General features: G+C 38.2%; 2 protein-coding genes across 6 annotated transcripts in view; one reads left to right on the top strand and one right to left on the bottom strand.

Moving 5' to 3' along the window:
• Positions 1 to 26,154, top strand: part of ADIPOR2 (adiponectin receptor 2) — an 87,666-nt gene extending 61,512 nt beyond the window's left edge. For all 5 annotated transcript variants that reach the window (XM_055315482.1, XM_055315479.1, XM_055315480.1 and 2 more), the window contains 6 exons: positions 13,390 to 13,509; positions 18,124 to 18,295; positions 20,752 to 20,938; positions 21,178 to 21,365; positions 23,638 to 23,831; positions 25,834 to 26,154. In XM_055315482.1, coding sequence (XP_055171457.1) covers positions 13,390 to 13,509; positions 18,124 to 18,295; positions 20,752 to 20,938; positions 21,178 to 21,365; positions 23,638 to 23,831; positions 25,834 to 25,962 — 990 coding nt within the window. In that variant the 3' untranslated portion in view covers positions 25,963 to 26,154. The remainder of the gene's footprint in view (positions 1 to 13,389; positions 13,510 to 18,123; positions 18,296 to 20,751; positions 20,939 to 21,177; positions 21,366 to 23,637; positions 23,832 to 25,833) is intronic.
• LOC129503422 (L-lactate dehydrogenase B chain-like) lies at positions 682 to 1,937 on the bottom strand. Its single transcript, XM_055315483.1, has one exon. It carries the CDS (start codon positions 1,884 to 1,886, stop codon positions 882 to 884), a length of 1,005 nt encoding a protein of 334 aa, XP_055171458.1. The 5' UTR covers positions 1,887 to 1,937; the 3' UTR covers positions 682 to 881.

The raw sequence follows: 26,154 nt of genomic DNA, 5'->3' as shown, positions 1-26,154 counted from the left end.
TGATTGCCTTACTTTTACTCCAGATTCTTCTTCATAAATGGGGATTAGGAGCCAACTTTTACTCATTTAACCTAGGAATTACTTATTGAGCAGTTTTGCTTTAACCAAACTTTTTTTTTTTAATTTTTATTTCTTTATGATAGAGAGAGAGAGAGAGGCAGAGACACAGGCAGAGGGAGAAGCAGGCTCCATGCACCGGGAGCCCGACGTGGGATTCGATCCCGGGTCTCCAGGATCGCGCCCTGGGCCAAAGGCAGGCGCTAAACCGCTGTGCCACCCAGGGATCCCGCTTTAACCAAACTTTAAGAATGCCACTCTATATTACTTTATCCTAAGAAAGTTAAATTGTAAATAGACTATTGTCTGCTGATCCCTGCATTTTCTTTTCTGGAGGAAGTGTATTTAGGACATTCAGTTAAGATTAGAGAGAGTTGCTATGTGACAATAAAAAAATTGGATGATTTTAAAGATCTTTTCCGTTAGGCTTTGTTAGAGATAACTAGTCTGTATAGGCTAAGAGTATATATATTTTTAGGCAGTCCAAAATGAATGTCCATATACATTAGATATTGTACTTATTTTACTGGACAGTTCAGGAGATGCATTCATCAGTGCTTTCTCTTTTAGCTTTCATTTTCTTTTTTCTTTTTTCTTTCTTTTTTTTTTTTTTTTTTTTAGAAGCACACTACGGTAGTTGATTTTATTTGTTCAAGGCTCATATTGCAAGCATTAAACCAAGCATGGGCTTTGATTCTGTGAGCCCAGATTCACATATTTAGGAAGATAAAAGCAAACTGTGATCCATGTATATGGATGAAAAACTAAAGGCTCACAGTTAATTACATCATGGTTTTAAATTTCTACAGCCTAGAAGCCAGAAGTCACAGATCTTTTAGGTCTTTCTGGATATCCCACAAGGTATCTGCACTTTTCTTGAGCTGGGCAACCTCATCATCCTTCAGCTTCTGATTGATCACACTGGTTAAGCCCCGAGCGTTCAGGATACACGGAAGACTCAGGAAGACTTCGTTCTCAATACCATACATGCCCTTCACCATTGTTGACACTGGATGAATCCTGGAGAGATTTTTCAACATGGATTCAATGAGATCAGCCACACTTAATCCAATAGCCCAGTTGGTATATCCTTTTAGCTTGATGACTTCATAGGCACTTTCAACCACCATCTTATGCACTTCCTTCCAATTTTCACTGTCGTTGTCTGTTCCCATTTCTGGATTCAGTTCCTGAAGAGAAACACCTGCCGCATTCACTCCACTCCACACAGCCACACTTGAGTCGCCATGTTCTCCCAAAATCCATCCATGGCAGCTGCTGGGATGAATGCCAAGTTTTTCAGCCATAAGATAGCGAAATCTAGCAGAATCCAGATTACACCCACTTCCAATCACACGGTGCTTGGGTAGTCCACTTAGTTTCCAGGTAACATATGTAAGAATATCCACTGGGTTGGAAACCACAATTATGATACAATCAGGACTGTACTTGACTATCTGAGGAATAATGAATTTGAAGACATTAACATTCCTTTGCACCAGATTGAGGCGGCTCTCTCCCTCCTGCTGGCAGACTCCTGCAGTCACCACCACAATCTTAGAATTGGCAGTCACAGAGTAATCTTTATCTGCCACAATTTTAGGTGTCTGTAGAAATAAGCTCCCATGCTGTAGATCCATCATTTCTCCTTTGAGTTTATCTTCTAAAACATCCACAAGGGCAAGTTCATCAGCCAGAGACTTTCCCAGAATGCTGATGGCACATGCCATACCAACTTGTCCAACACCCACTACAGTGATCTTATTGTTTGGGATTGCAGTCTCTTCTTCTGCAACTGGTGCAATCAGTTTTTCCTTAAGAGTTGCCATTGTGCCCCGAGAGCAGCGGCTGTAAGGGACGCGCGAAGGAGACCAGGTTAGCAGCGCCCATTTTCTTTTTTCCTTTCCTTCCCTTTTCCTTTTCCTTTTCCTTTTCCTTTTCCTTTTCCTTTCCTTTCCCTTTCCCTTTCCCTTTCCCTTTTCCCTTTCCTTTCTCTTTCTTTCTTTCTTTCTTTCTTTCTTTCTTTCTTTCTTTCTTTCTTTCTTTCTTTCTTTCTTCTCTCTCTCTCTCTTTCAAGATTTTTAATTTATTTATTCATGAGAGAGGCAGAGAGAGAAAGGCAGAGACATAGGCAGAAGGAGAGGTAGGCTTCCTGCAAGGAGCCCGATGTGGGACTCAGTCCTGGACCCTGGGATCATGCCCTGAGCTGAAGGCAGGTGCTCAACTGCTGAGCTACCCAGGTGTCCCTCAGCTTTCATTTTCTGTAGACACCTTAATTTCCATTAACCCCTGTGTATTTGTTAGCTATATCAGCTTACTAACACCTTTTCTCATTTTCCTTTTTTTTTTTAAAGCTTTAGCTACACATTTCAGATTAAAAAACATTTTTTTTAAAAGATTTTATTTTTTATTCACGAGAGAGAGAGAGAGACAGACAGGTAGCGGAGAAGCAGGCTCCATGCAGGGAGCCTGACCTGGGACTCAATCCCCAGTCTCCAGGATCAGGCCCTGGACTAAAGATGGTGCCAAACCACCAAGCCACCCGGGCTGTCCCAATTTTAAATTTTAAGCTGGATCCAGCCTGTCAACTTTCCAAAAAGACCATTAAGTTACCTGTTGCTCAAACTAAGCCAAGTTTATTACTTGGCTGCAGTAAGTGCATACCACTGTAAAACATCCTAGTAATGTTTTACAAAGGAGAGGTCGTGGATGGATATTTATAGGGTTTGAGGGTCTGGGTTCTAGTGGTTTAAGTCAGGTCTTTGAATACAGCATTCATGGAGTGCCTGGGTGGCTAAGTTGGTTGAACATCCAACTCTTGATTTTGACTCAGGTTGTTATCTCAGGGTAATGAGATCAAGCCCTACATTGGGCTCTGCACTCAGCACAGCGTCTGCTTAAGAGTTTCTCTCTTCTCCCTCTGCCCCTCCCCACTAGTGGGTGTGTGCACGTGTGTGCTCTCTCTCTCTCTAATCTTTTTTTTTTTTTTAAGATTTTATTTATTCATTCATGAGAGACAGAAAGAGAGAGAGAGGCAGAGATACAGGCAGAAGGAGAAGCAGGCTCCATGCAGGGAGCCAGACGTGGCACTCGATCCTGGGTTTCCAGAATTCTACCCTGGGTGGAAGGTGGCGCTAAACTGCTTAGCCACCTGGGCTGCCCTCTCTCAAATCTTTTTTAAAGAAAAAGAATACAACAGTCATATTGGCATTGCAGAGTTTGTGATTTGATAGATAGGATTGGTGGAGCAAGTCTTGATTAACAAATATTTGTTTGATAAGTGAACAGATTCATCCAGTTGAACAATTGATTATACTAAGGGTCTGGTTGAGCAGTCTGTTGTTTAGTTAAATGAGTTTTTGAGAAGTTTCTAAAGCTAATAATAAAGTTATTTACTGATTTATATTCTTACCTTCCTTGGCAGGAATTCCCTGGAACAGATGATAAAATAGGGGCCTTAGATCTTAGTCCTCATAACTAAGCTGTACGTGAATGCAGAAGATATCAGTGCTCAGTGACATCCATAAAAGCAGACAAATTTTAACCAAAGATTTATTGTCCCAAGCCCAATATCTCAGGGTAATGAGGTATTTTACCATTTCCTTGATCTTTATTTTCTAACTGTGGAAGGTATTACAATTGTGAATCTCTGTGACATTCTGTCTACTTCAACTAATATTTACGTTTATAATTTGTCTTGCTGTTCTCCTGAATGCATCCTTAGTTTCAATCGAACTGAATGGATATCTTGTCTTCAAAGGGGTGCTTTTACTTTTTTCCCCCTCTTGACGATTCTCTTTCATCTTTCCAGAATTCTGTTTCTCATGCAACATTTTCTGAGCTCCACATCTCCCTACCCACCTTTAAACTAGTTATACCTTATTTCTATTTTAATCATTTATATGGCTAAGTCAGCCCCTCATTAGGTTGTAAGCTCATGTAAGACAAAGATTATACTTTACTCATCTATTTAAGAATATTATAGTAGACATTTGTTAACGGAATTAATGGAATTGAACTGAGTTTGGATAAAACAGGTAAATGCCCAAATGAATTCTTTCCATATTAGACTGATCTTAAAGGCATTCATCTTTATCATTAAGGCAAAATATACTTTACAGAATTGTTATTTTAGGTTGTTGCACTGTGGATAGGTCATCAAAGTTGGATATCATTGTATTTTGAAGTATAATAATTTTTTTAAAGATTTTATTTATTTAAAAAAAAAAGATTTTATTAGAAAGAGAGCACAAGTGGGGGAGGGGCAGAGAAAGAGGAAGAAGCTGACTCCCCACTGAGCAGGGGAACCTCCTCTCCCCCAACATGGGGCTTGATTCTAGGACCCCGAGGTCATGACCTGAGCTGAAGGTAGACACTTAGCCAACTCAGCCATGCAGATGCCCCCCGATGTATAATAATTTTTTTAACTTAGTCGTTTCACAGATGGACTAAATTGAATGTAGGAGAAAAATATTTAAAAGTGGTTTTGTACTTCAGAGCATTGACCTTTCTTTAAGTTTAAATAGAGTAATTCATTCGTAGAAAGCCTTACAGAATTAAATTCTATGCCTTTTTAAGGCAGCTTTGGTTTTAATCGCTTAATCTTTCACAATGTCTTGTTTCTCTTCATAATTTGTTTTGATGAGGATTAGAATATGACAACAGAAACAGAATATATCATGTATTTAACAATGTATGTGATCATCTTCATACAGTTGCTATTTTTGAAAGAGAGATCTTTGGGTACCGTGGTTTAGTGCCTGCTAATGGGAAATTGAAAGTCATTTCTGCTCTTGACAGGGTAGTTTAGAGTTCATATTCAAAGTCAAAGACTGTTTTACATACAGTGCCCAGGATAGGCTTTCTAAACCATTGTTGTGTGACATAACTATGAAGTTGCTCCAGTACCCTAGAGAAAGCATTTTTTAATTCTATGTTCTAGCCAGTGTTTGACACTACCACTTTATTGTTTCTTGTTATCCTCTGTCTAATCCAGGAAACTGTGTTTACTTCCACCCACTCTATGTAGCTCTCTTAATTAGTAACTCCATAGTGCTTGAACACAATAAATAGCTAATTATGGGCTAGTATTTTGGATGCTTGTTTTTTGAGGATGTATTTGTGAGTCTTCTGTTTTAGGAGGGTGAGAACTGGAGATAATACTTGATAAATTAACAGACTTAGTACTTTGTACTTCTGAATGAAACATTCTTTTATAAATACTCAAATTTTGCTGACATAGTGGGATGGATATTTATCTTTACTGGGTTATGTATTTCTGACCACTGACCACATTCTGCCTCCAAAGCAAAGGAATTATAGTTGACCCTTGAACAGTGCAGGGTTAGGGTTGCTAACTTTTCAAAAATCTGTGTGTAACTTTTGACTTCCCCCAAAACTTAACTACTGGTAACCCATAGTTGTTTGGAAACCTTACCATAACATATCAAGTTGATTAACACATATTTTATATACGTATTATTATATACAGTATTATATACTGTATAAGCTAGAGGAAAGAAGTATTATTAAGAAGACCATAAAGAAGAGAAAATACATTTATGGTATTGTACTGTAAAAAATTCCTGTGTAAGTGGCTCTGTGCTATTCAAATCCACGTTCAGGTTAGCTGTATTACTTTTGGTATTTATTAAAAAAAAAACTGACTTAGAAAACTGGATGTAGTTCTGTATCTTAGAAATGTAATCCACAGTGAAATCCTTGCCTTACATATAGACTTGCACTATATTGCATATATATTATATTGCATTATATTATATTTTTTAGAAGCACTATTTTGGATAGAAAGGGCAGTTGTAAAAGATGAGAAGAGAAAATGTGGACAAGCAACTTTTAATGCTTTTGCAAGGTTCCAATATGCATGAGTTTCAGTTATCATGGGTTTGTTAGTTAAATGATACCAGGCCCTCAATACTATGGCTCAAATTTCACTTACTGTGGTGTATTTACTGTAATTGCACGAAGTACAAACTTTTGTGCTAGTTCTTCAGTCTTCAGTCTACAGTCTACAATCTACTGTGCAAATAGTAGATATGCATCATGATTAGTGACCAGTCATGTCACTTCTTTGAAAGTCTTCATGACTGACTGGCTATCGTACATCTATCCTCTGTTTAATGCATAAGACAACGAAGTGTACGGTTGTGTTGTTTCCCATTAATAAAACCATGTGACTTTTTACAAAAATAGATAATTAGAAGGGGAATTGGGTAATAAAGATAAAAGCAATGAAATGAAACTGATACTGCTGCAGTTGTATGTCAGAACAAGCATAAATGGCTATAGAAGAAATAACCTGATTGGGATGGGGAATGTTGACCCTGCTACCACGTAAAGATATTCTAGATATGCAGCCAGAGGGACATAGTGGGGGCACACTTGTCAACATAAAGGAGTAAAGCGTTTGTGACAAAAAGGATGAAGATGTCCAGAGGAGTGATATAGGCAAAAGAGTTAAATCTAAAGGAAAGCTTCTAGGAATTTCATGACATGAAAGCACAAAGAATGAAATGTTGAAAGCTGATCCAAACTTAGAATATGGACAGTTTGCCAAGGCAGAGAAAAGATGCTTACTTTGTATTGTAATTTATTTGATAAGAAGGCAAGCACTGAGGCGCCTGGCTGGCTCAGTCAGTAAAGCAGGCAAAGCAGGTGACTCTTAATCTCCGGGTTGTGAGTTCAAACTCTACATGGGTTATAGAGTCTACTTAAAAAAAAAAAAAAAAAAAAAAGACCTGCACTGTTCAAATTACTCTTGGTAAGTTTTTTTTACAAATAAATACTTAATTCTCAATGTTTCTGTTGTAAAATATAGCATACTGGTTTTACTGTTTTTAAAATTTCCTTGTACATTTATAATTGACAGTTTTTAATATTTTGTTAATTTTTAAAGGTCACAGAATAGCCATTTTCCTTATTGTTTATAAGATTGCTCTACATGATTTTGGCTTGCACATTTTTACTATCCTGCACTACTAGAAAGCAAGGCCTGCCTGTATATGTTGTCGCCTTTCAGTCAAATGTCTGTTACCTACAAAATCAGGCACTTTTATAATTAGAAAACAAGAGAGTGGAAAGACTACAGCGTGAACTTTGGAACTTGTATGGATCTGAGTTGAACTTCTTGACTGGTATTTTTTTCTCCTCCTCCTCCTCCTCCTCTCCTCTCCTCCTCTCCTCCTCTCCTCCTCCTCCTCCTCTTCTTCTTCTTCTTCTTCTTCTTCTTCTTCTTCTTCTTCTTCTTTCTTCTTTCTTCTTTTCTTCTTCTTCTTCTTCTTCTTCTTCTTCTTCTTCTTCTTCTTCTTCTTCTTCTTTTCTTCTTCTTCTTCTTTCTTCTTCTTCCTCTCTTTTTAAAGATTTTTATTTATTTATTCATGAGAGAGACAGAGCACTTGAGCCCGGGTCTCCAGGATCACAACCTGGGCTGAAGGCGGCGCTAACTGCTGAGGCACCCGGGCTTCCCTTGACTGGTATTTTCTAGTGATCTTGGGCAAATCATTTAGCCTCAGGTTCTTTGTCAGATGGTACCTGCTCAATGAGTACTTTGTATATTTTTTGAATGAATGGTTCCATTTAGCTTAGCTAGTGGCACTAGTAACCACTTATTGGTAAGAAGTATGAAGTATCTGATAAAGTATTATTTTTTCTGATGTGAACACATAATACTATAGTGGGTGTATAGATCTTCTGTCATCACATAATACTGTAGTGGGTGTATAGATCTTCCATCATCATTTCTTTAGATCAGTTTCTCATTGGCTGTTAACATTTTAACCAGATAGTTCTTTGTTTTTGAGAACTGTCTTTTGCATTATTGGATGTTTAACAAGCATCCTGACCCCTACCTACTAGTTAGTTGCCAGTATCATTTCCTCTCCTTTGTGACAAGTAAAGATGATTCTAGATATTGCCAGATGTCCTTTAGGTTGGGGGTCAGGCAAAATTGCCTCTAGTTGAGAACAACTGCTTTAGACTTTGGTAAGTATTGATTTATTTCTCTTCTTTCCTGCCTCCCTTCTTCATTATTGCCTCCTCTCTGTTGCCAAAGTAAGTTTCTAAAAACTAATATAATTGTGTTCAGGTTGGCCCAACCTCATAATTTAAACGCTCAGCTTTGCCTACACAATAAAACCTAAAACCCTTTAATATGAAAAGTCTATAGCACCTCTTTTCCTCTCTCCTGTTTTTCTTTTTGAAAACATTTTATTGGGATCCCTGGGTGGCTCAGTGGTTTAGCACTCACCTTCGGCCCAGGGTGTGATCCTGGAGTCCCGGGCTCGAGTCCCACATCCGGCTCCCTGCATGGACCCTGTGTCTCTGCCTCTCTCTGTGTCTCTCATGAATAAATAAATAAAATCTTAAAAAAAAAAGGCATTTTTATTGAGGGATGATTTACACAAACAGTATTTTATTGAGGAATGATTTAAACACAGTAAAGTTACTCAGATCTTCAATATATAACACCATGACACTACCTACATATGATCACCACAGAACAAGATTCAGATTATTTTCATCATTTCAGAAACTTCTCTCATGCCTTTTTCAAGTCTGTAACCTCTCTTCATCTTGCTTATTCCCAGAGATAACTGTTATTCTGACTTTTACCACAATAGATTGCTTTGCTTGTTGCTGGACTTAATATAAGTGGAATCATTTAGTATATACTCTTTATGATTAGCATGTTTTTGCTACTTACCCATACTCTTTTATATGTTAGAGTTCTTTTTAATTACTGAGTAGAATTCTGTTACATAAATATGTCACACTTGTTTTTTCGTTTTCCTATTGATAGACATTTGGATTGTTTCTGGTTTTTGACTGTTACAAATAATGGTGCTATGGACCCCTGTGCCTTTTTTTTTTTTTAAGAAAATTTTATCGTGGTAAAACATAGAGCATAAAATTTGCCATTCTAGACATTTTTCAGCGTACAGTAATACTGCATTCACAGTGTTGAGTGACCATCACCACTATTTCCACAATTTTTCATAATCCCGTACAGAAACTCTGTACCTATTGAAATACAACTTTCGGGATCCCTGGGTGGCGCAGCGGTTTGGCGCCTGCCTTTGGCCCAGGGTGCGATCCTGGAGACCCGGGATTGAATCCCACGTCGGGCTCCCGGTGCATGGAGCCTGCTTCTCCCTCTGCCTATGTCTCTGCCTCTCTCTCTCTCTCTGTGTGTGTGACTATCATAAATAAATAAAAATTAAAAAAAAAAAAAGAAATACAACTTTCCATTCCCTCTTTCCAGTTCAGCCTCTGGTACCCTCTCTCTACTTTTAGTCTCTGCAGATTTGCCTATTCTAGATTTTTCATATAAATGGAATTGCACAATATGTCTTTGTGTGTGGCACATTTCACTTAGAGTTATGTTTACCCATGTGGTAGTACATACGGGAACTTCATTCCTTTCTATGACTGAGTGTAATATTCTATATATGTATATGCTACATTTTATGTATTTGTTGATGGGCATTTGGATTGTTTTTATACTTACGTTTTTAGTCTCACATCACATTTACTTGTTGCTCCAGCTGTGCTAAACTATGTATTCTTTGTGTATTCTTTTTCTTTCCTCTGTTTTTGGATACATACTGTTGCCTTTATCTGTTATGTCTTTCTCTTGTCATGCCTGACTCATGAATCTCTTACACATTTTTCAGGTCTTGGTTCAGATGTTACCTTTTTAGGAAACTTCCCAAGTGTCAAAGTTAAATTAACTGTTTTTTCTATTTGCATCAGACCTTTTGCATAGAGTTCACTAGCTCATTGCTGTATTTACTTAATGCATATCTTCTCCAATAGGTTGTGATACTAACTTTAATGTTCCCAGTACCTAGCCCATCATCATCATAATAAAGACCATCATTTATTTATTGTCTTCTGAGTCTTGAGACCTATGATAGTTTTTTTTTTAATTTTTTATTTATTTATGATAGTCATAAGAGAGAGAGAGAGGCAGAGACACAGGCAGAGGGAGAAGCAGGCTCCATGCACCGGAAGCCCGATGTGGGATTCGATCCCGGGTCTCCAGGATCGCGCCCTGGGCCAAAGGCAGGCGCCAAACCGCTGCGCCACCCAGGGATCCCTGATAATTTCTTTTTATTTATTATCTTTTATTCTTAAAACAGATCTGCATTGTAGCAGATTCTTAAAATCATTTCACAGATAAGGAAACTGATGCTTAGGTTAAATGTAATCTTGTCAAAGATAACAGAATTTATCAGTAATCACAGTTTATCTGACTTCAAAATCATTCTTAATCCATTATGGCAAGCCACTTTTTCCTAAAAAAATGTTTGACCAAATGAATAAACAATGTTTATTGGCCACTAGTTGGTTTTTGACTCAGACCATACATCCTACATTATGAATGTACTTTTCTTTCAATAAACGCGTATTTATCTCCAACAACAGTGTCATTAACCCTAACCTTATGGTTAGAGGTTGAACCATTCATCTCTCTTTTATGTAGATATTGTGAGTACCTATGGAGAGAGGCATTCTATTCTCATTTTTTCCTATCTAAGTTTCTAAGATTAACTGTGTGAAATGCCCTTTCTTTTGCCAGGGAATCTGGCTTGCCTTTTTCTAGGAGTAGTCTTCTATGGATCCAAATGTATTATTAGCCTGATATTCTAAACTACTGACACTAAGTAATCCCATTGACATTTCAGACCAGTTCTTTGACTTAATTGGGTTTTACTTATGTTGGTGCAGGAAACATTTAACTAATCCTACTTTATATGCTCATTTATTTGTAGTTTTATTAGAAACTGTTGGCATAATTTATTTGTAAGTTGATGTTTTAATGGTACTTTATCATTTTTATTTTATGTTTAATTAGGCATCTTTTAAATTTTTTTGTTGAAGAAATTTTAAAGCATTAATTACTTGAGCCATAGTGAAGTATGTAACCCATTACACAGAACTGTTCTGGGGGCCAGTGGGAAAGAAGACCACATAGGCACTTAAAATCTCATTTAGGAAATGATACATTAAAAAAAAAGCAAAATTCCGTCAAGCATGAAATAAAAAAGTGTAAGTCAGTAAAAAAAGAGCTGTAACTCAGATATATTCATTGTCAAATAAGGGCTACAGACTTCAATTGCTAGAGAAGTTCAGAAGAGGAGGCAGTTGCTGTGGATTAGGTAGGGCATATATACATTCTATGGTGAAAATTACTTATTGATTTAGAGGGGATTGAAAAATCCTAAAATATTACAGTGGTTTGTGTTGTGCCCAAGATTGCGAATCCGAGAAACCACCCAAGGAGCCAACACCGATGCAAACACACGAGGGTTTATTTACATGCTCAAGCTTGGGTCCAAGTATACCCGACACAGCGGAGCAGGGACTTGGACCCCAAAGTGGGTTACAGCTGGGTTTTTTATAGGCTGGTCTAGGGGATTTTCTACCATGGGCATGGGCTCTGTTGTCTTTCTGATATGGGATTACCTGCCAAGGACATTGAGGACATTCTGCAGTTTTTCCCTTTAAAGTTCAGCTCTTATTCACAGGGGTCTAAGATGGCTGTACTTGTGTTAATGCTAAACTTTAGGTGGGATAGCCTTAATTTTTCTCGGCCTCCACAGTTTGTAGCCCTCCACAGATATATAGTATATTGTGTTAATAAAATTTCCTGAGGATGGAAGAAGCAATCTAAAAATGCTTGGTGGGAGAGGGGAGGGTGGCAGTCATGAAAGAAAGGTTGAGAAAAACTGGGCACTGAAGGACAGACAGGTAAGTTTTAGGGAAGTAATGAATGGAGGATGTTTTATAAGTAAGAATAGTAGAGAAGCAGAATCAAGATAGATTTCTTGGAGAACATAACTTTGTAACAATTGAGATTGGGTATGCAACATGTCTCACCTGCTACTTAATATTAAGCCCCTAGTTATCTTGAACAGTGAAGAGTAGGAAAATGAAATCTTAGGATTTCTTTTTAAACATGTTCAAATTCAAGTATTGTGGTAGATTACTTACTTATTGTGCCTACACATTTCATCCTTAACAGTTTTCTGACTGGAGATAGAAAGTTATTCATTTCTTCATTCAGTCATGTTAACTTGTCCTGTTTATCTAGCTGACTCTTTGATACAGAATTCCAATTAGTGCTGTCGTTTTTCACTGAGTTGTGCTATCATTTTTCAATGAGTTGCAGAATCTCAGAATTTTAGAGATAGGGAAGACTGTAGAGATTATTTAGTTTTATTTATTTATGATAGTCACACACACACACACACACACACACACACACACAGGCAGAGACACAGGCAGAGGGAGAAGCAGGCTCCACGCACCGGGAGCCCGACATGGGATTCGATCCCGGGTCTCCAGGATCGCGCCCTGGGCCAAAGGCAGGCGCCAAACCGCTGCACCACCCAGGGATCCCGATTATTTAGTTTTAAACTCCTTATTTTAGATAGAAATGAGAAAGTTGAGGTTCAGATCGAGAAATCTATATATGGTTCCATCTATATTAGTGGCAAAACCACACTTAACTACTTAGGTCTCCTGACTTCTGGTCCATTGCCCTTCTCAGTATCATTCTGTCTAAACTAGTATGAAGCTTCATCTGGAAACAGAAATCTTAATTTTATTGATTTATCCCTTAAGGTCTAACCAGATTATTTCTTCTTCTTGTAGTCAGGAATGTGGAAAGACGGTGTAGGAGTTTTTACTTTTTTCCTTGACTAGTCTTAACCTTGGGCAACTTATTTTAACCTCTTTGCCTAATGTTCTTTGTTAAATGGGGATAAGAATACTTACCTAATAATAATAGACTGTCAGGATTAATTTAGATGGCCTATACAAAGGCCTTTCTTTTATGCTTGGCATATCTTAAGAATTGAGTAAATTTCTTTCCTCCCCTCCCATCCCCCATTGTATTTACAATTATTGATTTTATATGTACCAGGTGGGGTTCTTGGAGTTTTCCCCCTCAGCAATTTCTTGAGAGAGAGAGAGAGAGAGAGAGAATATATATACACATATTATATATACATATATATCTGAATATAATTATAAAAACAAAAAAAACAAACCATTCAAGCTACTCCAGGAATTTGCTACTGAAACAGCCATGGGAATGCTGTTGTATTTCATCTCTCTGTCAGAGAAGAATTGAATAACTGTTGTTCATTTTTAATACTCATGATTCTATAATAAACTGACATTACTTGTTTGAGGCCTTGCTCTGACTTTAAGAGGGAATTATTTCATTATAATTTTTCAAGGTTAGTGTGTTGATAGTTTCATTTGGCTCCTGGTCTCTGTTTCTGACTTTCTGTGATTGCCTTACAGATCTCTGAGGAACATGAGTGCAATGATGAAGCTTCTCAGGAAGATGAGGGGTTTATGGGTATGTCCCCTCTTTTACAAGCCCATCATGCTATGGAAAGAATGGAAGAATTTGTTTGTAAGGTAAGATGACAGTTTGTTATCATTTCTATGCTATATGTTTACCCCTTCCCAAACAGGAATCTTTAAGGAGAGTTGCAGTACCATAGCTGTTGGTTTACTTTGGAGATAATCTGTGGCGAAATGGGGACAGAAACAGTCTTAAAACTTTAATCCTGTTTAAGACAAAACACATTTGTTTCCCTATAGTACACATGATAAAGTTGTGATAAAACTCAAATATCCATCTGGGAAACAAGTGTTCCCTGATGTAATAAGTTAACATAGTAGAAGTCTTATTGATAATTCAGATAAGACAGGATCAAAGTTGGGCATGGTTGATGCCTAGAGATAGTAAAATGCCATTTCCAAGTCCCTTGAATCTCTTCTAAATAACTGTGATGGCCAACGTGCTAATCTTTCTAAGGATTCTGTAAGTAATCTAATCTTTAGATACATATTTCCCAGTTTTCATGCAGATTTAGTATTTCTAGTTCAGCTGGCATGTTTTGTCTCTATCTTATAATGGGTTATCGGATTCTTTAGGGATCTATTGTGGACATTTTTTTCCCTTCTAAAATGGCAACTGGAATTGGAGGTTGCTTTCTTAGAGAAAAGAGTCAGGGGCTCTGGTAAGTTTAAAGCTACTTGATAATCTGACCGATGGGGACCTGGTGGGACTGATCCAAAGTCATGTCAGTCTGTTTATGTTAGTATGTATAAATAAATTCATTTGTTAAACATTTCTGGAGAATTCTTGATTAAATATTTAGAAAGAAATTTTTATGACTCTTAGCTTTTTTTTATATAGGTTTCATAGAACCAAGACTTTTTTTGCATGTGGTCTTAGATCTTGAAAACTAAATTAGGTTTTCCTACATTCACAGTGGTGGTAGAAATAATTGGGGCCAGTTGAGTATAGAATACTGTACTTTGGACCTGAGGATGAGAAAACATAATCTGATTATAGACATTCCTTCTAAGATAAAGGGGATGCATGGAGACTGCTAGGGGAGGGGTATACACATTTATGGATCTACTCAGAGCACAGGAAATTTTAATCAGTGTTTGAAAATTGGTGAGGAAAATGCTAAGCAGAATCATAGATTCTTTCTAGTGATTGCTGTCTTAGGAGAATTAACACACAGGGATTTTGTAAAGGAGATATTTTGTTTTTCATAAAGCAAGTTTTGTGTTAAATCTCTCAAAGTTGAATATTTAGTGTCTGGGCCATTAGGGATTTTTAATATTTACAGATCAGTAGGGAACTGTAGCTACCTTGACTGCCCTTTTATTCTCATTTTCTGAACTGAGAGTAAAGAATAAAGTAAATAAAATTTCCAGGGCAGCCCTGATGGCTCAGCGGTTTAGCGCTGCTGCCTTCAGTCTGGGGCGTGATCCTGGAGACCTGGGATCGAGTCCCACGTTGGGCTCCCTGCATGGAGCCTGCTTCTCCCTCTGCCTGTGGCTCTGCCTCTCTCTCCTTCTGTGTCTCTCATGAATGAATGAATAAATAAATAAATAAATAATCTTTTTTAAAAAAATCCAGTGTAACAGCTAATGGGAGAATAAACAGGGCATTTGTTAGCTCCGAACTGTGATTTACTGGGGGGGGGGGGGGGGGAGTGAATGGAACACAAAATTTACTACCATTCCCTTATTATTCTTTAGCAGTTTGTGAGAGTGGACTGGAGAGGCTTCCTGTGACATGGCATTCTCCAGGTTTGCTCTGCCTACTGCGGTCATGCAATTGAGTGTACTTGATAATTAACTGGGTCTAGTGACACAATTTTTTTTTTTCTTGGATCGGAAGCAAGTAAACAATTTTAAATGAAGTGTCCTGGGGTGTTGGTGGTATACATTCCCTTTTGGAAAAGCTTTTCTTACAGGAATAGGGGAAATAAAATCATTTAGTCTTTATAGAGTATCCAAGTTCCATCATGCTTTTTTTCCCTCAGCCTTCAATTAAAAAGAAATGTTTGTGTATTAATGGTCTAATATAAATCCAGTGGACCATTGCTCAGATGTTTATGCAGTGCCTTTGTCAAGCTTATAAAGAAATATGTATTTGGCCAAGCTGTGATCCTGTTCTTTTTTCCCTGGGGGGGGTTAAAGAGGATGCCTGCTTTGGTTGGCATTTGGATCGACTCCAAGTTGAGAATTGAGGGTGCAGTGTCTGTTGAATGTGACACCAACTTCAGTATAATAATGGAAGTATAGCTCCTTGGCTCAGTTTAAACCACTAGATTGGTTGTTGAGAAACAATAGAGAGGGACGCCTGGGTGGCTCAGCAGTTAAGCAGTTAAGCATCTGCCTTTGGCTCAGGGCATGACCCTCGAGTCCTGGGATGAGTCCCACATTGGGCTCCCTGCATGGAGTCTGCTTCTCTCTTTGCCTGTGTCTCTGCTTCTCTCTGTGTCTCTCATGAATAAGTAAATAAAATCTTTTAAAAAATGGAGAAAAATCACTGACGTTATATGCAAATATAACTAGTAAAAAACTCAACATATTTTTTCTGACTGCTAAAAGGGAGCATTTTGGCTGTGTGGGGTAACACTTTTCATATGGTCACAGCAGAGCTGTTTGCATATTGTGAACTGCCTTGAGGATGAAGGGATTAATTTCTCTTTTCTTCTCTCTCTTAAAAATACAGTTCTCCCAAAGTAAAACAGAATAGCATCTTGTAAAAGTTAATGTTAACAATCACTTTTTTTTTTCAAGTCCAGATTAGATAAAAGAAATTCAGTATCTTGGAGTATTATCATTCTTTCCAGAAAGTCCTTTGGTAGATCTCAGTTACTTTTCCAAGTGGTAATCCTAGGGATGCCTGGGTGGCTTAGTGGTTGGGCGGCTGCCTTCGGCTCAGGTCGTGATCTGGGATTGAGGCCCGTATCAGGCTCCTGCAAAGAGCCTGCTTTTCCCTCTGCCTGTGTCTCTGCCTCTCTCTTTCTCTTTCTCTCTCTCTCTCTCTCTTGAATAAATAAATCTTAAAAAAAAATACCAACAAGTGGTAATACTATTACCAGTAGACATTAAAAATTTAGATTAGTCTTTTGTTGGCACTATTGTATTTTATTGTATGTTACACACAAGCATGGAATGGCCAGATTATCACTAGTAACTATAGGCCTCAGGTTTTGAGTTTAGAAGGTGAGAAAAGAAGTGGGGAGGCTAGAGAGAGAGTTTTAGTAGTGTTAAGAGGGCCACTTCTGCTCTTAAATTGTTAGTTCTCGTTTCCTTTGGAGTTACACAGAGGATCAGTTCTTTTACAAGTGTCTTTCAATAAGGAGAGCAGAGAACAGGAAGACATGAAGCAAAAAGAATGGGCTCAGTAGCTGGCAGTCACTTTGCATAGTAGAAAGAGAGCTGAGTTTGTGTTGCCTGGCCATGTTGTTTGTCACAAGAACCTAGGGAGTAGGAGTGGGGTCATTGTCTGAACCTGAAGCCTATAGGTAGATCATGTACCTGGCTTTTTTCCTTATACCTTTCTGATTAGTAGAAACAAGTTAGATTAGAATTAAGTGATCCTTGTGATCTGAGCTCTCTGGGCTGAAATACATTAAAAGAAGCAAAGTGCACAGGTTGACAGGTTTTTAAGGACGGGTACCAAATTCCTGATCCCTTTTCTGTTAGGGTCTGTGAGGGAGGGACAATGAAGAAAAAGGAGAAGGGGGTGGGGTGGTGGTGATGGGACTTTTGAAGGCTCTTAACATTGAGTCTCTTTGCCATCTCTCCAGCATGAAAAGGGTGGATTAGTCACTAACTCTTAGATAGATTATAGCCTTTGGAGAGGGTCAGGGTTACCTACCATCTGTGGGGTGGATGCTGGGGCTCACTAATTCATTAGTGAAGTACTCTGGGTCATTTCATTTGATTCTTATGAAGTAATCAAAGTACCATTACCCTCATTTTATAAATGAGGAAACAGACTTGGTGATTTTCTGATGAAAGTCCCTTCAACTGGTTAATGGTAGAGATCCAAAATTGTGACTCCTGTGTACTTTCTTTTTTTTTTTTTTTTTTTTACTTCAGCATGTTTGTTGTGGTGGGAAAAGAAGGGAGAGGGAGAGAATTTAGCAGGAAGCACAAAAGTGATTTCTATATACAGGTTGGCCCTGAATGATGCAGTGGTTAAAGGTACTGACTACTTTGCAGTTGAAAATCCATGTATAACTTTTGACTCCTCCAAAACTTAACTACTAATAGCCTACTATCATCTGGGAGCCTTACTATTAGCATAAAAATTCAACACATATTTTGTACGTTATATGTATTATAAACTATATTTACACTTAAAATAAGCTAGAGGAAAAAAAGTAACATCATAAGGAAGAGAAAATTCATTTATAGGATGATACTGTAAAAAATCTGCATATAAGTCAACACACATAGTTCAAGCATTCAAGGGTCAACTGTAGTTCTTTTTCCACCATCAGAAATATTAAGTATAAAAACAGTCATATTTAATCTCAGGGACATTTCAGAGTAAAGTCTGTTGTGGGTGATAAGGGAAGGGGAGTTTGTACAGGTGGACCCTACCTTTAGCCAGACTGAAATGAGTCTTGAAACAATGCTTTTAGGGCAGCCAGTGTTGCCACATTGACAAAACCACAAAGATTTCTGATACTCTTCTTCCAGGTATGGGAAGGTCGATGGCGAGTAATCCCTCATGATGTACTACCAGACTGGCTTAAGGATAATGATTTCCTTTTACATGGACATCGGCCCCCAATGCCTTCTTTCCGGGCCTGTTTTAAGAGCATTTTCAGAATACATACAGAGACAGGCAACATCTGGACACATCTTTTAGGTACGTAATATCAGTGGCGTAATGCATTAGTGATTCACTTTAATTTTTTTTTCTATGTATTTGAGGAGAAGGATAAAACAAAAAATGTATTTGGGATCAGCCATTTTGTTTTCTGAATTTCTAATGATGCAGTTTCTTACTGGTTTATTCTGTGGTTACTCTAGTTTGCATTCTGATTTTATTATAGCTAAGTCATAATTTTCTCTCCTAGATTTTCAGATAGTGTCTTTGAACCAGGCCAAGGTAAAGGTGCTATACAAAATGTGGTATAATGTTTTAGTGAACACTGTGAGGAGGATGCTTTATTTAATACAAATAAGCTGATTTTTCAAAATCATCACTTGGAATATTCACAATTAAATTTCAGTTTTGCTTGAAGTAGAATGTAATCTAATATTTTTTCCATCATAATTGCATATTAAAGATTACAGTGGGGGAAGAATAGTCATTTCAGCAAACAGTATTGGGGAAACTGAGTAACTACATGTAAAAGGGTCAAGTTGGACCTTGCCTCATTCCATTATACAATTAACTCAAAATGGATCAAAGACTTAGACATAAGGACTAAAACTATAAAACCACTAGGTGCAAACATAGATGTACATCTTTGTGACCTTGGATTAGGTGACAATTTCTTACAATTAACACCTAAATTTAGTACAAACAACCAAAGAAAAAATATTTTGGACTTTCTCAAAATTAAAAATTTTATATGTCAAAGGACATTATCAAGAAAGTGGAAAGGTAACCCACAGAATGGGAGAAAATGCTTGCAAATCATGTATCTGATGAGGATCTAGTAAATAACTTCTACAACTAAACAATAAAAGGACAACCCAGTTTAAAAAATGGGTAAAGCATACAAATAGACATTTCTCCAAAGATCTACAAATGGCCAGTATACACATGAAAAGATGCTCAAGTGTCAACTCTATTTCAATTAAAAAAAAAAAAGAAGAACAAAAAGTGGGATGCTCAACATCATTAGTCATTTTGGAAAATGCAAATCAAATACTTTGAAAATTGTAATGAGATACCACTTCACACACTAGAATGGCTGTAATCAAGAAAATGGAAAGTAACAAGTTTTGGCAAGGATACAGAAAAATTACAACTTTGATACTTTTCTATTAGGAATGAAAATGGTACATACAGCCTTTATGGAAAGTAGTTTGACAGTTCCTCAAAAAGTTAAACAGTTATCAGTAGTTCTGCTCCTTAATTATGTACTCAAGAGAATTGAAAACATGTTCATACAAAAACATCTATACAAATGTTTTCTGCAACATTATAATAGTTAAAAAGTAGAAACAACTGAAACATCTTTTAGCTGGTGTATGGGTGAATAAAATGTTGTATATCCCTGCAAATGAAATATTATAAAAAGAGATGAAGTACTAATTAATATGTGCTACAGTGTGGGTGAGCCTTGAAACATGCCAGACACAAAAGGCCACATACTGTATAATCCATATACATGAAATGCCCAGAATGTGAAGATCCATAGAGACAGAAAGTAGATTATTGGTTGTCTAGGGCTGGGAGTAGTAGGGAGTGGGAGATGAATGTAATAGGTATGGGCTTCTTTTTGGTGTGATGAAGATATTCTGAAATTAAATAATAGAGATGGTTGCACAGCCTTGTGAAAATTTTTTTGTGACTTACCCCATTTGACTTACATTTCATATCACACATTTGATTTCTGTTATGTCCCCAAATTTCTACCTGCTAGTATAGTGAGAGCAGAATCGAGTGTCAAATCCAGTTCATTGCTAGTGTCTAACTTAAAAGTAAAAGTTTTATTAAATAGAACAGTCACTTACCACATGTTTAACCTCTTAATTTCTGTCCTTGTGTTAAGTGACCCTTTCCCTAAGCAGTAAGAACATGTATCTTACTGTGAAGAAAGGCAGTTTAAAAACTGGTCATGAAATAGCATGAGTAGGCATTTTATTGTCCTTAACTCTTGAATCTATTGGACCAACTGGTGAGGACCAGAGAAGCATAATGTTCCCTGATAGCTATTGGTAGAGAAAAGGTGTATTTCTTGACAGAGTTTGGAGGTATTAGAATTCATTGCAAAAGCAAACACAAAATGGATCTGTGAAAACTGGGCTCCAACATATATGCCAAAAACTTTCAAAATGAAATTTTATACTAGATCTAGAGGTAGAAGTAGACTAATTTAGCAGCATTGTCTGGTTTTTGGATTATGTTCTTAGATAAATAAATTATTATTTTCTGTACACTCAGTTTATGAAGCCCAGGAGTATATGGTACCAGCAGTGTTAGAAGTGGACCAAAATTTTGGATAAGCTTTAGTTATTTGGAAAATCTTTCTCATGGAGTTTTTGATTCAGGTATCATTCATGATTGTGAAGGACTGAGGATGTCATCAACACACAACACTGTTGTTGACAAGGATCATTTTTTCTCTCCCTGTCCTCCTTTCATAGGTTGTGTATTCTTCCTGTGCCTGGGGATCTTTTATATGTTTCGCCCAAACATCTCCTTTGTGGCCCCTCTGCAGGAGAAGGTGGTCTTTGGATTATTCTTCTTGGGGGCCATTCTCTGCCTTTCTTTTTCATGGCTCTTCCACACAGTCTACTGCCACTCAGAAGGGGTCTCCCGGCTCTTCTCTAAGTAAGTATCAGAAAGTCTACATTGTAATCAAATATTAAGAGTTGGGGAAAAACATCCAGCACAGTTGTCAGAATTCCTGATACTATCTGATGGGAACTTAAAAACATTTTTTAAATTAAAGCAGGCATCCCTGTTTGCCTCTTGTCTGTTAGTGCTAGCTCATGTCATAGGGGATCAATTGGAACCTGTAGTGGGCCATACTTTTTAACATCACATGAATTTTTCTTTTCTTATTTTAGATTGGATTACTCTGGTATTGCTCTTCTGATAATGGGAAGTTTTGTTCCATGGCTTTATTATTCTTTCTACTGTAATCCACAACCTTGCTTCATCTACTTAATTGTCATCTGTGTGCTGGGCATTGCTGCCATTATAGTTTCTCAGTGGGACATGTTTGCTACCCCTCAGTATCGAGGAGTAAGAGCAGGTAAGAGATATGAAGGTTTTACATTGGACATTCCATTTATTTACCAGTCACTTATTAAAGGTCTACATGCCAAGTCCTGTGCTATGTACTTGTGATGCAAAGATAAATAAGTCATAGTTCCCTGTTCTTCAGGGGCTTTAATGTAGTAGTGTTCATTAGTTGTCTTAAAGTGCTTAGAGTTGAGGGGCATGGTGAGCTTTATTGGCCAATGTAATTCACTAGAGTTTATGCCCATAAGGCAGTGGTTCTGTAACCTGTGTAAAAAAAAAAAAAATGATTACTCTTTCTCAGCTTGGAGTGTACTTTTTAGTGATTCATTCTTTTGTTGTTGTCATTCTTTGTTTTGTATTTTTATTTGAAAATGTGTACTGCTTAGGTAAATAAGACTTCACAATTGTATTCTATTAAAGTGAACACCATATATCTCTTCTAATGTAGGGATAAGGAGGCTTTTTATATTTAGGATCATGCCTGTTTCTCTGGAGATCATATGGAAAGCCAAAAGCCTCAAGTTGAACCTTCCTCTAGGAGTGGGGAGTTCACAGAGATATGTTTTTGTTTCTTTCAGTGGACCGAGGACTTCTTATAGCCAGGGCCATGTCTTTCAGTGTTCTGTCCTCAGTATCAAACTTGGTGCCTATTGAGAATGAACAAGTATTAGTAAAAGGAGTATTTTTCCTTTTGACCTTTTTTAAAAGAAAATCTCATATTAAAATCCAAGCCATGGTTCATCTGCAGCTACCTAGAAGGTTAGAAGTAAGAATTAACTTCTTGTTAATGACTGCAATAGTCTACCCACTTAAGTTTTTAAGTGATTATATAAATAGAGAGGCAGTGGTCAGGGTTGGCTTCCAGTACTAAACTGTGGTGCTAAGCCTGCTTCAGCCCAGGAGATAAGAGTACAGCTGAATGTTCTACTGTGATACACATCAGAAGAACCAAGTTCCTGAGCTTTTGACTTCTAGAATGGTAGACAAGACCACTAGAGCCTTTGTTTAGCATGTGGAGGAAAATAGCAAGTGAAACAGGATCATGAGGATTTTTCTTTAGTGAGGAATAGAGGTAGGAAAAGGTTTTTATTTAGTCCTGCTTGATTCCCTTCTTTTATGAGAGGGGCATTGCCATTTTCCTCTTCTCTTACAGATGCTCATTATTTATTTGTATGAGCATGTATATGTATTGTTGCATACCAACACCTTATTAGGTCATGTCCAAAGCAAGTAACAGGCTCCTTGTCTTGTATTTTGAGAGTTAAGTGTCATTTTTAACTCCCTATGTCAGAATGTAGGAGCAGTTACTGGCTGTAGCATATGAGGTGTTCCTGTGGTGGTTTGATTGACACAGATTTGTGTATATACTCATAAATTCACAGTCATATTGTTCAACTTCTAAAAACGCTCCATTTGCAACAGTGATTTTTTTTTTATTTTATTGTAGTTCACTAAAAAAAAAAATGCTAATCTAAAATTCACTTAGTTGATCTTATAACCTAGGTCATATCCAGAAGTTTGAAAAACACTTCTGTAGATAGTTTTTTTTTTTTTTTATGATAGTCACAGAGAGAGAGAGAGAGAGAGAGAGAGAGAGAGAGAGAGAGGCAGAGACACAGGCAGAGGGAGAAGCAGGCTCCATGCACCGGGAGCCTGATGTGGGATTCGATCCCGAGTCTCCAGGATCGCACCCTGGGCCAAAGGCAGGCGCTAAACCGCTGCACCACCCAGGGATCCCTGTAGATAGTTTTGAAGGCAGTGGGGCTGTGGTGGAATGATTCTGATAGATTTCTGTACCGGATTGGTACTTTTGGGCCTGGGAGCATTCATAACCGCACCCCCCCTCCATTGCCACCCCCACCAGTCCATGCCACTCCAACTCCAGGAATGTCTGTTCCTTTAAAGGAGAGATAAAATGTGTGAAATTGCTTTGTATTGCAATATGTGTCTATAAAGAGGAAGCATTTAGGAAAGTCTAAACTCCTAGAGCTGTGTATTCCTCACTTATCAACACATATCTAAACCCTTTGAGGACTGCTGACTTGTTAAGCTTCTCTCAGCGGGAGGCTCCTTGGATTTGTAAATCGATCTATCATTTAGAACATATCTGTGCTATCTGGGGTGGCAGTATCCTCAGAGTTTGAAGAACCTTCCTTTCCCTTTCAAACAAGCATCATACTTGAAATACTCAGCTTATAGAATTACTAGTACTGTGCTGTAATATTGACTTCTTCCTCATTTGTCTTGTGCATTTTTACTTTATTTTATTCTTATGATTGTAGGAGTATTTTTGGGCCTTGGTCTGAGTGGAATCATTCCTACCTTGCACTATGTCATCGCGGAGGGGTTCTTGAAGGCAGCCACCATAGGGCAGATCGGCTGGCTCATGCTAATGGCCAGCCTCTACATCACAGGCGCCGCCCTCTATGCTGCCCGCATCCCTGAGCGCTTCTTTCCTGGCAAATGTGATATCTGGGTAAGTAGAACCAGGGGCAGTTAGTATGCACAGGTATATATCTGTTAGTGTGTACACATATATATCTGTTAGTGTGTATTGGCAGACCGGGAAGTAAAATAACTGAAAAAGGTTTAGACTAAAAATTGAGAGACCTGTATTTTAGTAGTAACTCTCCTTCATTAAGTTACGTTTCTCAGGACGATAAGTACAGTGATGATTAACATTTACTGAGCACTGACTTGGTGGCTGGTATGGTACTGTATGAGCACTTTACACAGATTACCTCATTTAATACGTTGGTCCTGTGATACAACAAATATTAATATTTTCATTTTAAGGATTAGGAAATGAAGTTTAGGGGGATTAGTAACTTGTCCAACATTAGAACAAATTATAACTGGTAGGAGTGGAATTTGAATCAGGCTAGTCTAATATCAGAGTCTATGCTCCTTTATACTACATTGAACTGGCAAGGTATTTAGTTTGTTTTAGTTTCCTCATTTAGAAAATGAGGGTGATGGACTAGATTGTTTACCAGAGTCCTTTTTGATACTAAAATCCAGTTATTTGTAATGAGAGATTGAGTGTGTATACATGTGTTGGTTGCAAGAAGAGGGAGAGCTAACTAGATTGTGGTTAAGAGAGAGTGAAAGAGAAGGAGAAAAGAAATGTAAGGGACCAATAGGTGGGATATTTTGCAATTGATGATGTCCTGAAAGATTTTCAGTAGGTACAGAATTGCGGAGTTGTTTGATTATGAAGTCACCTTTGGAATTCTGTTCCTCTACCTGTTGCTGATCATTGTAGACTAAACTGATCACCTAGTCTTCGAAGTTCAATTTAGCCCTCCATAAAATGAAGATAATGCTAATTTAGGCAATCTGTTCAGGTTCAAATTAGTTAATTTGTCTTTTGGAGATTGCCTCATCATCATGTTGACATTGCTTGTGGAAATATTTCTCCCCCTACTTTTTTGGGAGAATGAATCCCCTTTGATTTCCAGGGAAGCATTTCCTGAGATGTGGCTCCTTCTTGTTGCACCTCTAAAATCAATATTTTTTTCTTGATAAATACTGTTTTGCAGCTTTACTTTTTCATTTTGAGATGATAAAGAGAATAGTAGAATTTTTGAAGTATGTTTGGTTCACTGAGCAATCAATAAACCCCTTTTAAGAAATGAACTAGCCATTCAACAGATTGAATCAGAAAAAAATACCATGTGCTTATAGACCAGCTTCTGATTTGAGAAGGAACGAAAAGGGCCAGCTTTGCTGGCCTTTTGATATAGGATGTCATTTGTGTAATTCCGGCGTCTTAGAGCTAAGGAGACATATGTTTTAAACATCTACCTAATCCTGGAAATCCCTTTAGTTTTTTTTTTTACATTTTTTTTCTTTTTTTATGATAGTCACAGAGAGAGAGAGAGAGAGAGGCAGAGACACAGGCAGAGGGAGAAGCAGGCTCCATGCACCGGGAGCCCAATGTGGGATTCGATCCCGGGTCTCCAGGATCGCGCCCTGGGCCAAAGGCAGGCACCAAACCGCTGCGCCACCCAGGGATCTCCCCTTTAGTTTTTCTGAGAGAGAGAGAGCACATTTAAATTGGCCATAGCTTTGTGCTTTACTTAGGCCATGATAAAAACCTCCTTCAGCAGAGAGGAAAACCTCCCCCTGTCTGACTAGCCCACAGGTAGGCACAGAGGGATCTTTGGGCCTTTGTAGTCTGTTGGCAAGAGTGTGTTTATGCCATTTGCCCCTGAGTTCACCAGATACTCCTGTGTTATGTGTACACGTCTTCATGGTTAGAATTTAGCGGCAGCACCTTGACTTTTTGGGGGACAGCTGGCCTTCAGCAGAATGTGATATGCCCAGTGGATATTCCAAGATCTGTGGACACCTTGAATTTGAGCTCTTGTCACCTAAATTCCCTGCCTTGCTCAGCACAAATGGCGTGAAGACTCTTTAGCAGACTTTAATAATGAATGGATTTCTCCCCCCTCCCCCCTCCCCCTTGCCTCTAGTTTCACTCTCATCAGCTATTTCACATCTTTGTGGTGGCGGGCGCGTTTGTTCACTTCCACGGCGTCTCGAACCTCCAGGAGTTCCGTTTCATGATTGGTGGAGGCTGCAGCGAAGAGGACACACTGTGACACCTTCTGTGAGCCAGGGACCCTGAACAGAGCCTGTAGCATCTGCAGGCCTCCCTTTCCGGCCATTGAGGCCAGTGCCAGAAGAGCCCCGAAACTTTGACAGCCTCATGGGCTTTGTGATGCCCCCGGGGCTCCACCTGGTACACGACTGAGAAGAGAAAAACAAAAATAAACCATACCTCAAAGGATGAA

This window comes from Nyctereutes procyonoides, unplaced genomic scaffold (assembly GCF_905146905.1).
Source record: "Nyctereutes procyonoides isolate TBG_1078 unplaced genomic scaffold, NYPRO_anot_genome, whole genome shotgun sequence".
Taxonomy (NCBI): Eukaryota; Metazoa; Chordata; class Mammalia; order Carnivora; family Canidae; genus Nyctereutes; species Nyctereutes procyonoides.
Note: the sequence above shows the minus strand (reverse complement) of the source record. Positions and strands in the feature narration are given on the sequence as shown.

Coding starts and splice junctions, on each gene's coding strand:
- LOC129503422 (XM_055315483.1), bottom strand. CDS start 1,886: ATGGCAACTCTTAAGGAAAAACTGATTGCACCAGTTGCAGAAGAAGAG.